Source organism: Rhinolophus sinicus, linkage group LG11 (genome assembly GCF_036562045.2).
Source record: "Rhinolophus sinicus isolate RSC01 linkage group LG11, ASM3656204v1, whole genome shotgun sequence".
NCBI classification, from domain to species: Eukaryota; Metazoa; Chordata; class Mammalia; order Chiroptera; family Rhinolophidae; genus Rhinolophus; species Rhinolophus sinicus.
Genome location: NC_133760.1, coordinates 26,955,963 through 26,969,269, shown reverse-complemented (window position 1 = coordinate 26,969,269; position 13,307 = coordinate 26,955,963). Strand labels below are relative to the sequence as shown.

Below are 13,307 nucleotides of genomic sequence, written 5' to 3'. Positions count from 1 at the left end.
TGGGGTGGGTACTGACTTGTAGAGATTGCCAATTTCTGTGATTTAAATACTCCCACCCTGGTCATTTGCAAAGATGGCAATGGTTAACACTTGGCTTGCAAAATTCCTGAAAATTTAATCATCTTTCACACACTGCTGCAAGCCAATTTTCACTGGATAGAACCCTCCAACATTTATTGTGTTATTGTTCCCTGCACATGCCTCACTATTAACATTTTTCATGTTGTGTTTCAAACATGCTTTTTAATGTGTGCTCCTCCTATAAAACTGTAAACATAGTGAGAGTAGGACAATTCCTTGACCATCTTTGTATTCTCAAGCTTAAGGGTGTACTTCTTACTCTAAGGTGTCTATGTGATCAGACATCAAAGGTAGTCTTCTAGTTCTGCCATAGTGTGAAGATATTCCATTAAACCCAAGCCCGAGCAAAAACATTGAAGTTCAGATCTTTACCCAGTCATGCGTGCGGGCCATAAATATGCTATTTCCAAGTACTGACATAAATGTCCACCTGTTGAAAAAAGCACTTTAAGCATTCCGTGAGACCCTTAGTTCTCTCCAGTGTCAGGAGGTTATAATACTTAGAAATGAACATAATTAACCATTTATACTAAATTCTTGTGTTTTTTTAATTACAATTATGAATTTACATTTACGAGTATTACAATTACATTTTACATTTGGGAAATTTGACTTCTTAAGTTCTATTCCTGGCATTTCTATTCCACTAACACAGATTTGTAACTAATTCTTCTTTGCCAATTTTCCCTGTTTCTGTTTTCACAAAAGGAGCTGGTGGCTGGTCTCCACTTGTGTCAAACAAATACCAGTGGTTGCAGATTGACCTTGGAGAGAGAATGGAGATCACTGCTGTGGCCACCCAAGGCGGGTATGGGAGCTCCAACTGGGTGACCAGCTACCTCCTGATGTTCAGTGATGGCGGCAGGAACTGGAAACAATATCGACAAGAGGACAGCATCTGGGTAGGTTTCTTTAACAGAATGCACAGTCTGTCAGGGAAAGAAGTGTAGTTGTCCCATCCCTGCATGTTGTTTATGAAGCTCTTAACCTAAGTTGAGAAACAGAATCTTCAGAATTACTTTGAAAATGTTAATATTCATTTTCTAATACATTTCATGGTATAATTTATGGAAGTACTAAAGGCAAATTTATTTCATAGAGTCCTTAGAAATTGAAAAGAAAATCTTATCAGTCCACTAAATAGTGTGGAAGTCTAAGAAATAAACAAAACATGTATAGAAACTTTTAAGTTTAGTTCAATTATGTAGTAGTTTTGCATTCTTTATTTACAGCTAGACAAAAGAGTTTATTCTTTTCATTTCCTCTGATGACCCTGAGATTTCTGAATTAATCCACCCCCATTCCATTCTCTCCCTATCTCTAGTATATGGAGCTTTTATGTGTAATATTTGCCATATATGTGTATATATATGTATATATACACACACACACATACACATATATGACATATATAAACCATTCTCTAGTCTTTTCAAAGTGTGTAAGTGTGTAAAATGCTGTGTTTTGTTTTGTGGACGGGGCAGAGCTCCTACAAGAGAGACAAGGAGGCAGTTTGTGATAAAGTGGGTGGTATTTGTAGTTGACTGATTGTATATAAATGCCTGATGGAAGAAAGAAGCTAATGGAAGTTTGCTTGCTGATGAAGAAAGGACTTCTTTGTTAGTGTAGAAAAGTATTGCTTTGGATCGTATATGGGCCACGGACAACATACTATAATCAAAGAACTATTCCCCCACCCCCTCTGGCTGAGCTACCAGAACCAGAGAAAATGAGTAACTTAATGTAGCATCATTCTTAGCACACAGATAATTTGGAAACCTATTTGGGCACATAATGATAATTTTCTTTGATCGGTCAACTGCTTCTCTTTTGAAACTTCCTAGCACTCCTTTTTACATTATAAACTCATTGAAGAAATGGCCTATGATTTACTCACACCTTTGCATCTCTGAAGCTCTAGGTGGCCACTTATTGCACGTTTATTGATGTAAATTGAATTGAGAAGTAGCTTTCTTCTTTCTCTGGAGAGAACAACAGTTGGGCTGGAAGAAGTTGCCTACTAGCATTTTTAAGAAATGCTGCCTTATAGCCCAAAGCAGGTTGAAGTTGTCTATAAGAGCGAGAAAAACTGGATATTATGGTTGAATTGATTCTGTGAAAACCATTCAAACTAGGGATAAAATAAACAGTAATTATGAACCAATAACAATGAAAGCTTAATGAGGTATTTACTTTAACTAGGTGTTTGGATTCCCTTTTACTCTTTTTCTAAATTGAACATTGGATTTTAAACTAGATAAGGAGTGGTTAATCCATGTTAATATTTATCTGTGTTAAGTAAAATGTATGTTTTTGACATTTTTAAAAATGATAGCTCAGCCATGAAAATTGCTTTTCCATTCATCAAGCTCAGAAAAGCCAAACCTAGACAGTGCTGTTTGCCTTTTTTCTTACTCCCATTAATGGTGAGGTGCTCAGGGTGAAATAGTGGTATGAATAATAATACCTTCAACTGGTCTAAACCTATCAATTTAAAGACAAATGGCATCTATCACAATGACCTGTCAAGGCAATATTATTTTTTAGACTATGTTATAATTTGTTGGTGTACTCACAGTCTTCCCCTCTTTAGTGTGAGCACCCTGAAAATAGAGCCCGTACCTTCCAAACTCTCATGTAAGCATCCCCAAATCTTCCCAGTACTTGCCATGTTGCAGGTGTGGGGGAGGAACAAACTTTCCTCTACCCTCAAGCTTCTGATTGGTCTAATACTCAAATAGACATGAGACAGATGGACAAGAGAAAATAACCAAATCTAATACATACGTATGTATGGGAACCCCACATACATGAGCGAGTCAGAGACCGCTACATGCAGGAGAGTTACAGAGACAGAAAGAGAACATGGGTATATAAGACATTCTGAGCTAGGGATAAGGTAAGGTGTCTTGGGGGCTTCAAACAGTCAATTGCTGGATGAAAAGATCTAATGTTTATTAAAGTAGAAGTTTGCCCTGCCATAGAGGTGGGTCTAAAAGAGGTTATTACTGATAATCTCTTGTTATGAACAAGGCCCTTCTGGGTAGTTCAAGTTCTTCTGGGTAGTTAAAAGAAGGGGCAGAAATTTTTCTTGAGCCTGAAGCTGAAATTGCCCTTAGCTTAAAACAATCCACATACCACGGAAGCACATCTTGGGGTGACATACCGTGGAAGCTCTGAAACCCCACACAGGCAAATACTAAATGTTGGTTGAGTGAATGAATAAAGGAATGAATGAATGAGTGAATGAATAAATGAAATATACTTTCTTGTAGGATACTTTCATGATCACAGTAACCAAAAGTGACTCCTTCCTCCCTCCATCTCCTCCTTTTAGCACACTTACGTTGAACCAATTGAATATAGAGTTAGGATGGTACATTTCTCTCTCCCCTATAAATTATTTTTAATGGGAGAGGGTTTATATTTCTTATCTTTGCATTTCGGCATTCAACACAAGTGTGGCACATGACTTATGTTGAGTGAATTAGTGAAAAAAAAATCAATGAATGAATGAATAGATTTGAATACATTGATCTCATAATGTGCTTAACTTTGCACAAAATTCTGGGAGGTAGTGAAAGAGCTGATGTTGACATTAGAAAAAAATAAATCCCAACAGAATAAATCAAAGAATGATTCAGAGGGGCATGCAAATATGAGGTACAGAATCCTAGAGATTTGGAAATCGACAGAATATGGAGATCACTGAGGACTGAATTTGTCAAAAAAGCAGGAGTTAAAATAGATATTGATAAAAAAAACCATTGTAAATTAGATTATGGAAGTATTAAGAAAGCTATTTATGAAGATAGAAAAGTGTGAACAAAGCATGGACACTGGAGATCTCCAGGGACACAGTTTCCCTCCTGTGTGATAACTGTTGGTGAGGCTGTTGGTCAGAATGGACTGTCAAGGGTCGGAAGGTCTGGACAATACTTGACATGGTAACGAATGTTGATGGATAACTTTGAGTGTCAAGATCAAAAGTAAGACTTGGTGCCATGACCACACATAAAATAGGTAAGGTTATGTTGTAGTAGGTAAAACAACCTCAAATCCTCAGACCTTGATGATTGATATATTTACACACACATAAACTCATGCTACCTGTTCATCGCAAGTAGGCTGCAGAGTTGTGTGCTACCCCATAGTCGCTCAGGTCCCACTCTGAAGTAGATCCCTCTTTGTGTGAATCTACAGTTTCACAAAGCAGAAAAAAACCCCCGAAACTTGGTGACATTTTTACCTGGAATAACACAGGTCAATTTAATTTGGATTTTTTTCTTTAGACAAAGAAAAAAATTTTTTGCAATAAATTTTATTGCGGAACAGTATATTTCTCAAGGGCCTATCAGCTCCAAGTCGTTATCCTTCATCTAGTTGTGGAGGGTGCAGCTCACTGACCCATGTGGGAATTGAACCGGCAACCCTGTTGTTCAGAGCTCGAGCTCTAACCAACTCAGTGATCTGGCCGCCCTGACAAAGAAAATTTTTAATTGATGGACGTAGTAAAGAATTTAGCCTTTGGTCACAGTTTTACAAATATGTATTTCCTAGCTTATTTTTCTTTTTTTGGTATTTTTGCCCAGTTTTTCTACATATTATGGGATATATACAAATTAAACAAAACATGCCAATTTTCTCTAAGAGCTTTGCAGTCTGCTCCAGATGATACAAATAAATCTATGTAAGAGAGGAAACATATAAAGCATTATACAAGTATGTGATGGAAAAAAGAAGAAAAGACAATTGTTATAAATTTAGAAACAAAATAAAAGCCATCAACATGCATTGAAATGCTTCAGTGAGGATGCCTCATTCTCCCCTCATTTGATCTCATTTCAAGCACTAGAGAGAACAAAGACTTCTATATACCTGAAAGAATTAATAAAATGCCCCGTCGCCTCTTACAAATAATCTTTAAAGAGAAAGACAAAATAATTTATTTATTATCATACAGGTCATGCACATATTTAATAGAACTGTAAACTTGACAGATATATGATATTTTTAAAAGTTACACATTAAGGCATTTCTTTAGAAAAAAATTTATGTTCTGATTCGCATAAATGTAATTTATACCAAGTACTCTGTTAGATGGCATATAAATATTTTACAAAAAAAATTAGAACATGCAAGCCACTAAAATCATTGCTCTCCAATTGAAGACAAAATAAAATTCCTCAACATCTATGATCAAAAGACTTTTTAAAGTCGATTTATTGTAAATGATTGAAAAAGTAAATGTAAGGTATAATTTTCACTCATTTAAGAACAATTGCTGAAATTTCATGAAACTAACAACTTAGTTCTTTTAAGCAGATCAACATGTGCAGGAACTTAGCCAGATTATCCAGATTCTCTCTTATACTTGCCCAAAATTCTTTTGGGCAGATTTGTAAAGGCAAGGAACGGATGGTACCAATTTTATGAATTATGATTCATATTACTTGCTATATGATTACTATGCACAAGCATAGTTCACTTTTTTTTAATGGATTCCCGTTGTACCTGATTTTTCAAACAAGAACCCTTTAATGTATTTTGAAAGTTAGTATAACTTTGTTTCTCAATTACAAGTGTCTAATGTTGTGATTCTGGGTTTGGCTGGTGAAAGACACGGAGCCCCTGTGACATGGTCAATTAGGTAGAAGTATCACCTGTCATAAAGTATTTACACCATTATTATCACTGTGAAGGATTGAGTTGTCAACTCTATAAGCCAGACGTGGAAGAAACACTACCTGCAAAGATTTTAACATGTACGAGTATTTGTCTCCCATCAAATAAATAAGTGACTGGGAGATTTTAATAGAAAACCAGAGGAGGCAGAAATACAAGCAGGCAGAAATACAAGTACTGTGAACTCGGTGGACTCCCTGCCAGGCGGGTGGCATCTCTCTTAGCCCTTTCCCAATGCTGAGCCCTTATTTGAGTGACCTAAGCCTACAAAAATCATTGGCGGTGAGATAAAGGACAACAGTACTAATGGCATGTATGTCAGCATGTCAAATCATGCAGCTTAATACACCGCAATACTTGTCTCAGTTCTTGGGTAAATGCCTAGAGAATGCCTTAAGCTGCTTCTGCCTTTCAATCGAGCCTCACTCCAATGCGAAAAAGACATTTTTATTGAAAGTCTACAATATTAGTCTGTATCCTCAGGGAATCTCTTGTTTATATTTCTATTTAACTATGAGTTTTCCACCCTTTTGAAAATGACTAACCTGGTAGTAGGTGGTTAAAGGTGGTTGCATTTAGGTTTTTAATGTGGCATCAATCATGAATCAGAACAGTTAGTCTGCTAGGCACCTTCTCCTTCAAGTAATGTGGTTTATTTTACCTCATTGCATCTGTGCTCATTCTATAACATATTATGTCAGTCCCTTCTTTGGGCACACATATACTGGCACTTTGTATTGATATGTAATATACAAACACACACACACACACACACACACACACACACATCTATATATGTCTATGAACCGTAGGTAAGGTACACATATATAGCGATATAAATGGTAGTATTGCTCCACATTCTTCAAATTGATCTGTCTCTAAGCAAGTAAAATAAAAATGATTTGAAGAAAGTGAGTAGAGTTAGCAGATTTGATTTGGTGCTCTCTTCAGAGTGCACACTCTCACATTTAAGATCGTTCTCAAATCACCAACCAGAGAATAACATGCTTTAAAAACCTTTACAACTTGTATCTCGCATTCTGCCATGTGACAGTTCAGAGGAAGCATCGTCCCCTTTTCTCCAGTCCTCTTGTCATTGCTGTGATGTGATGTCATAGATGCTACTTCTGGCTTTTCTTATTCCCCAGTCCCAGGAGGCTACATTGGGTGTTGTTCACTCTTGGAGGCAATTCTGTCCTTTTGAAATGTTTCTTTATTGTTTTTTTAAGACCTAGGCAACGAGGTCTTCTAGAAAATAGATGCATTAGGCTTTCTTTCCTAGTTTTACACTTTTAATTTCCAAACTTATCCAGCATATTTCAATCAGGGAAGAGGATAGAACAATATTTTAATCCAGAAAGAAGCAGATAAGCCTTGGCATTGATACCATATGTTCCTCAAAAATCTAAGAGAATCATTTTACTATTTTTTTGAAAGATAATTCAGTAATGTGTCTTAACAATCAAATTAATTTTTAAAATCAATAATTTATCTTCCTATGTATAAATAACTAGGTAGACAATATAAAAGGAATACATGCTTCACTTGTAATAGAACCAAGAATGAATAAATATCAAGGAAGAAAAAGAACATGTACAAGATATATGAAAATAATATTTAGTCTATTACTAAAGGACATAGAAGTCTTGATTGAATGCAAGGACATGTCTGCTTTGAAATAGAAAACAATATTATAAAGCTACTCATTCTATCTAAAATAACCCATAAAAATGAAATCATTCTGTATGTCCCATATGAAAAGTATATATGAGAAAATAGGTAAGTTAGCAAAAATGACAGTGGTAAGGAGAATCTGCATGTTGGGAAAATCTTATAAATCTGTATTAATTAAAACATGTCAATATTGGCATATTAAAGTGTAGTGGAAGAACAAAATATAAAATCCATGACTATGTCCAAATATATTCAGGGATTTGCCTAAGATAGATGTAGTATTGAAAGTATATAAGGAAATGTAAATTTGTCAATATTGAATTTGGTAAGCTATCATTTCTTGAAAAAAATTTTTATATCAAATTAGATTCCAGATGAAATGACTATTTAAAAACAGTACAGATACAGAAAAAAAGTATTAGAAGAAAACGGAGGACAATTTATAGATAAACATACACATTTGGGAGGGGCATGTCTTTCTGAGCAAGAATACCAAACCCAGATGCCATAGAGGAAAAGATGGGAAATTAGACAACATGTAGAAAACTGCATGAAAAAAACAGCACAAACAACATTAAAAGAAGAGTATAAGTTGGAAAATATTTTTAGTGCATATGATGGCAATACCCACTTTGATTTTCTATCAATAGTAGTCTTGGGTTAAGACTCGTATTCAGACTGAATATTCATTCACCTGCAAGTTTACTTAGATTAAAAAAATGGATAAAGGACAGGCAACAGTACAGCAACAAGCATAATGGATGCTCAATTATGCTGAACAGCTTCTAAATATCTCAGCACCTTGAATTGGGATAACGTGGTCACAATGCACAGGGATGGGTGTGACCATCACAGACCAGGAAAGCTGCCAGCTCTAGGGGCCCTTCAGCTTATATACTTTACTAATGATGGACCACTTTGGAGACACTTGACAACCCCCTTCTCTGGTGTACCTGCATCTTGTCAATCCCAGGTTACTCACTGATGACAGTTATGTCTATGCTTCCCAAATTTGACTGCACTCTGAAATTCTGATGCCCAGGCAGCATCCATGTCAATTAAATAATATTTGGAGGTGGGAACCCAGGTATTGGGATTTAAAAAAATAGTCTAAGGTGATTCCAGTTTGCTGCAAAGTATGGGAACCATTGGATTATTCAATAAACAAACTTGACAACCAAGTACAGATGCTTAGTTCAGTACAAAACATAATCAGCAGGATGCCAATGCATCTGAAATCCAGTACATATTCCTTGAGTATATATTACAAGAAAGTTTTGACTAAAGATCTACGCTAGGTAAAAAAAAAAAAAAAAAAAAAAAAAGCTGTGAACTAGATGTTAACTCTATCCTTCCAATGAGTAAGACTGAATTTCTTTAGTATTTAAAGCTATGGTGTTTAATAGGGTAGCCATTTGCTATATAAAGCTATTTAAATGAAAAATTGATTAATTGAAATGAAATACAATTTAAAATAAAGTTTCACAGTAATATAGGCAGACTTTAAGTGCTCAATAGCTATATTAAGCCAGAGGTTACTGTAGTTACTGTATTAGACAGTGCAGTTCCAGGACATATTCATAATCACAAAAAATTCTTTTAGCACATGTGCAAAACATTTTTAAACATTAATAATAAAAAATAAGCTTTGTTTTGTTTTAAAAAGAGGCAAAATATATACAGGCAGTTCACAGAAAGGAAACATGGTATATAAATATGTAAAAGTATCTTCAACCTCATTCAATATTGAACAAATGCAAATTGAAATAAGTGTCAGGTAACACTTCCTAGAAGATTGAAACAAATGTGAATATTGCAATTACAGTATTATTTAAGACATAATTTTCTAAGTTGTACATAATGCAATGACATTATCTTTAATTTTAATAGTTATGCATTTAATGTAATGGCTTTTCTTAAAATTTTTTTTTAGCTACTGCATTAAAACCACGGTATTATGGATACTACAGTTTAACACAAGATGAAGCTAAAAATAAATTTTAAAGACAAGCATTTAAGAAACAAGAAGAATGACCACTTATTCAATACTTGAATGCATTATATGCCAGGCACTATTCTGCATGCTTTATGTGTATTTATTCAGTTAATATTCACAACCCAGTGAGTTAGGTATTATGATAATGCCCATTTTATGTTTAAGAAAACTGAGACATGATGAGGTTATTTTTCCAAGGCCACATAACTAGGTGGGGCAAGGTTTTGATACCCAAGATTCGGGCTTGAGAATCCCCTCTGCTGTATGTTCAAGTGTCATGTGTTAGGACATCAATATTTTAAAAGAGAACTCAAATGATTCAAGACAGGAAAACATTGTCATGGGACATGGGGAAAGAGGCACTCTCAAACTCTGCTGGTGGGGGACTACGTAGGTGCCAACTCTTTAGAAGGTAATAAATGTTTTTCTTATATTGAAGGAAGGGGTTCCAAAACAATGTTGCTTAATACTTTAAATCTACCCAAATATATAATCTACACCAAAAAACAGCTTGAACAACTCTAGGGATTTATCCTGCCAGTTCACTTGTACCGTGCAAAAGAAACATATGCAAGGATATTCACTGCAACATCATAATAGCAAAATAGTATTGATCCAATCTACCACTAGCAGCAGGTCACTTACTTATTAAGTAAATTATAGTACCTCCATACAGTGGAGTAATTTATGGCCCTCAAAACAGATGTTATAAGAATATACTGGACATTTCTGGAGTGAATTCTAAAACTGATGTAAAATTTTGAAGTGAGCTGTCATTTGGTACTAAAGAATGAATCTGAAGGAGTGAAGAAGAGATGGAGGCAATAGATGGAATAGATGTTTATTTAATAAAAGTAAAGATTAGATTTATATGAGGTTTCAAATGGAATAAAGCAACCTGGAAGTGAAATAAAGAAAGGATAACAGATAGAGGAGAATGAATACGAAATAGTCCAATTTTTGAATTTTTAAGAAAAATAGATAATGGATATTTCCTACTTGTTATATGATATTATCTTGTATTATTTATTGATAGTAGAAAGTCTATGGGAGTTATGAACATGAAACATCATGTATTATTTTAATATATATTTTATTAGTAGTTTTAAATATATATTTATGTAATGGTTGGGTGGCACTTACAATCTTTGATCATAGTATGACAGTATAGAAAAATACCTTAGTTTTGATGCTAAGCTGGTCTCTGCGTCTGTGGCCCATTCAAGAAAGTAGAAATTACTCTGGGCCTCTGAAACTGGGAAGCCATCATAGGAATTTGGTTACAGGTGATGGAAAAGCTGATGAGTCCAATGTGACGGGGTGAGGCAAGTCAGAGCTTAGCAACAGCAAGAAGATACTGTAACTCCAAGAGCTGGAGAGATAATGAGAAGGTGGTGCTTCCAGAGCCTAGAGGCTGTTTAATTAGTGCTAGAACCATGGCAGGGGCTGCCCAATAGAGGATCATGGAAGCAAGGGGTGCCCCTTGGGAGCAGAAGCCTTGTAAAAGGCTCAGCCACTACCAAGAAGCTTCTTGAGGCAGAGCCAGACAGGGAGAAATATCCTGGCTCCTCCCTTCCTTTCACCCATCAGTCTCTATCTAGTGCCCAGTTGGAAGCTTGTGAACACAGGAGCCCAGGATTCTCAGTGTATGTCACTCAACCTCCTGTGCCTCAGAACAGAGCAGGGAAACAATGATACGTGGTTGGAAGTGAAATAGGAAGATGACCAGTACAGCCCTAAGAAGGTGTGTTACTATGGGCAATTCATCTGTGTGCTGCTTTTTCTTTACTTACAGAATGAGGGTGCAGATAGAATCCAGGTACTTAGTGATCAGTATTCCCTTTCAGTTGCGAAATTGCATACTTCCCCACCCACCCATAAGGAAGGAGATCAATAATATTTTGATACTGAAGTCACTGAGATTTAAGATAGTAAGTCCCCACCGAAGTTCATGTTAACTAGTGTCACATTTATAAAGTTTTACATTTAGCTCTCTTCCCTGCTGCTAACATTCGTGAGTATGCAAATCTAGCAAACAGTATTTCAATATACTGAAAGAAGGGAATCCATGGTGAAGATGAAATCATTGGTTTAGGGTCCTTTTTTACCCATAATCTCCTCTAAGGCAGTAGAATTATGCTATCCTTAATAAATTATGGATTCAATCTTTTGTTGTTTATTAAAATACGTATTGTAGTTCAAAGTATAGATTTGCTTTCTATGTGGGAAAGATAGCATTGCTCCTTCCTCGTCAAATGTTTTGCAGATGAATGGAAGAGTATACATATGGACTAACATGCATCTGTTGTTGCTTCTGGGGTGGGGTCTTACACGCATTTGGTGTACAAGAAACAGCACGCTCCTGTATTTTATTGAAATGTTTTGCTTGGCTGGCAGACTCGATGGCTCTGTCCAACTCCAAAGCTGGCACATTTCATTGACAGCTTCCTTGTGAGCCACAGCTCCTGTCTCAGATGCTTAATCACCGCTCTTAGGATCCTCACCCAGCTTTCTTGTACTCTCACAGTTTTCTTTTGGGTCATGTTCTTCATTTATCCGAGGCATGCTTGCCAAATAGTCTTCGGTGCATCCCTCCTAACTCAGGGCCTTCCAACCATTTACTCTCTAGTCTCTCTCATCCCATCGCTTTTCCAAAATTTACTAACTCATCTCTAGAGTCTTATTTCCAGTGACATCTGCAGTAGTGTTTTTTCCAGGGAGTCTTTCTGGATGACTTCGCATGGTTTGTTGTATATAACCTTAATCAACTAAATTTCAAACTCGTTCATATATTTTTAATTCTTTTTCACTCTACTTATGTTTTCCTTGATTCCAAATCGTGCATTTGACATAAATAAATACCCAAATGCCACTGGCTAAAATGCATAGTATGTGTGCTGTCTTCATTAAAAAGTGTAATCATTTCTTAATTAAAGCTGTGAATTCCTAGGAGATAGGAACACCATACTTTTTGGCTAATGTAGTTTAGAATAGATATTAATAATACCATAATAGTAAAAGGAAACACTTTCAAGGTTACTTACTTCAAATCCAAAATATAATAATCTGGTTTACAGTGCAGAGGTCTGTGTTTGTACTGAGGTGAACATACGCATCTGACATTTTGTATAAACATTAAAAGAAAAACTCTTAGTCATAAGAACCAAGACTGGAACCATATGGCTTTATCCATCCATAGTCCCAATTGCCTTAAGGTTTCATACCTCTAAGTTGGCATTGTCTAAAATTTTCTCTTTATATTGTTATCTGCATCTTACTCTTTTCAGAAATGTTCACAAAAAAGTAATCGTTTGAGTGAGTGAGAAGAGCTATGCTATCGAAATAATTCAAGTGTTAGGATATTTGTCCAGAAGTAGCCGTGAGTATGAAAGGAGGAAAGAAAACATGAAGCAAAAATAGTAGGAAATATTCTCCAGAGCTGTGTCTATAAATCAGAGAGATGCGGTTCAAAAGAAATCATATTTGATTTGTATTCTGCAAATGAAATTTTTATTTGGCTTTGAACTCCTGTCTTCTGTTCTCTATTTCTTATTGTTATTATTAATCTCTCATACTGAAAGGTTGTCTTCCTTTTGGAGCCTTGAACATTTTAAGTACTTAATAATAGGGTTCTTTTTCAATAAGAGAGAGAAAAGAGAAAAATTGCTAGAGCAATGCAAAGAGATCCTGAGGGAGCAATGGCTTTATTACAATATGTCAGAGTCATCATGAATTGGGGGTGGGCTAGGGAATATCAGTTTCAGGGAAAAACTTGTATTTATTTTAGCAAGTTTGTGGAAAGTTGCAGAAAATTGTCACAAGAGCTACAAACCTCTTATGGTAATAGTGGTTCCTTCTTTACACCTGGAAC

At 35.7% G+C, this 13,307-nt stretch overlaps 1 protein-coding gene across 3 annotated transcripts in view; it reads left to right on the top strand.

Annotated features, from left to right (window-relative positions):
• CNTNAP4 (contactin associated protein family member 4) overlaps positions 1-13,307 on the top strand; it is a 238,124-nt gene that overhangs the window by 76,728 nt on the left and 148,089 nt on the right. For 2 of the 3 annotated variants that reach the window (XM_019710874.2, XM_074314549.1), the window contains exon 3: positions 790-983. In XM_019710874.2, the coding sequence (XP_019566433.2) occupies positions 790-983 (194 nt within the window). Of the gene's footprint in view, positions 1-789; positions 984-13,307 lie in introns of those variants that run through there. The other variant, XM_019710883.2, reaches the window with a different exon arrangement.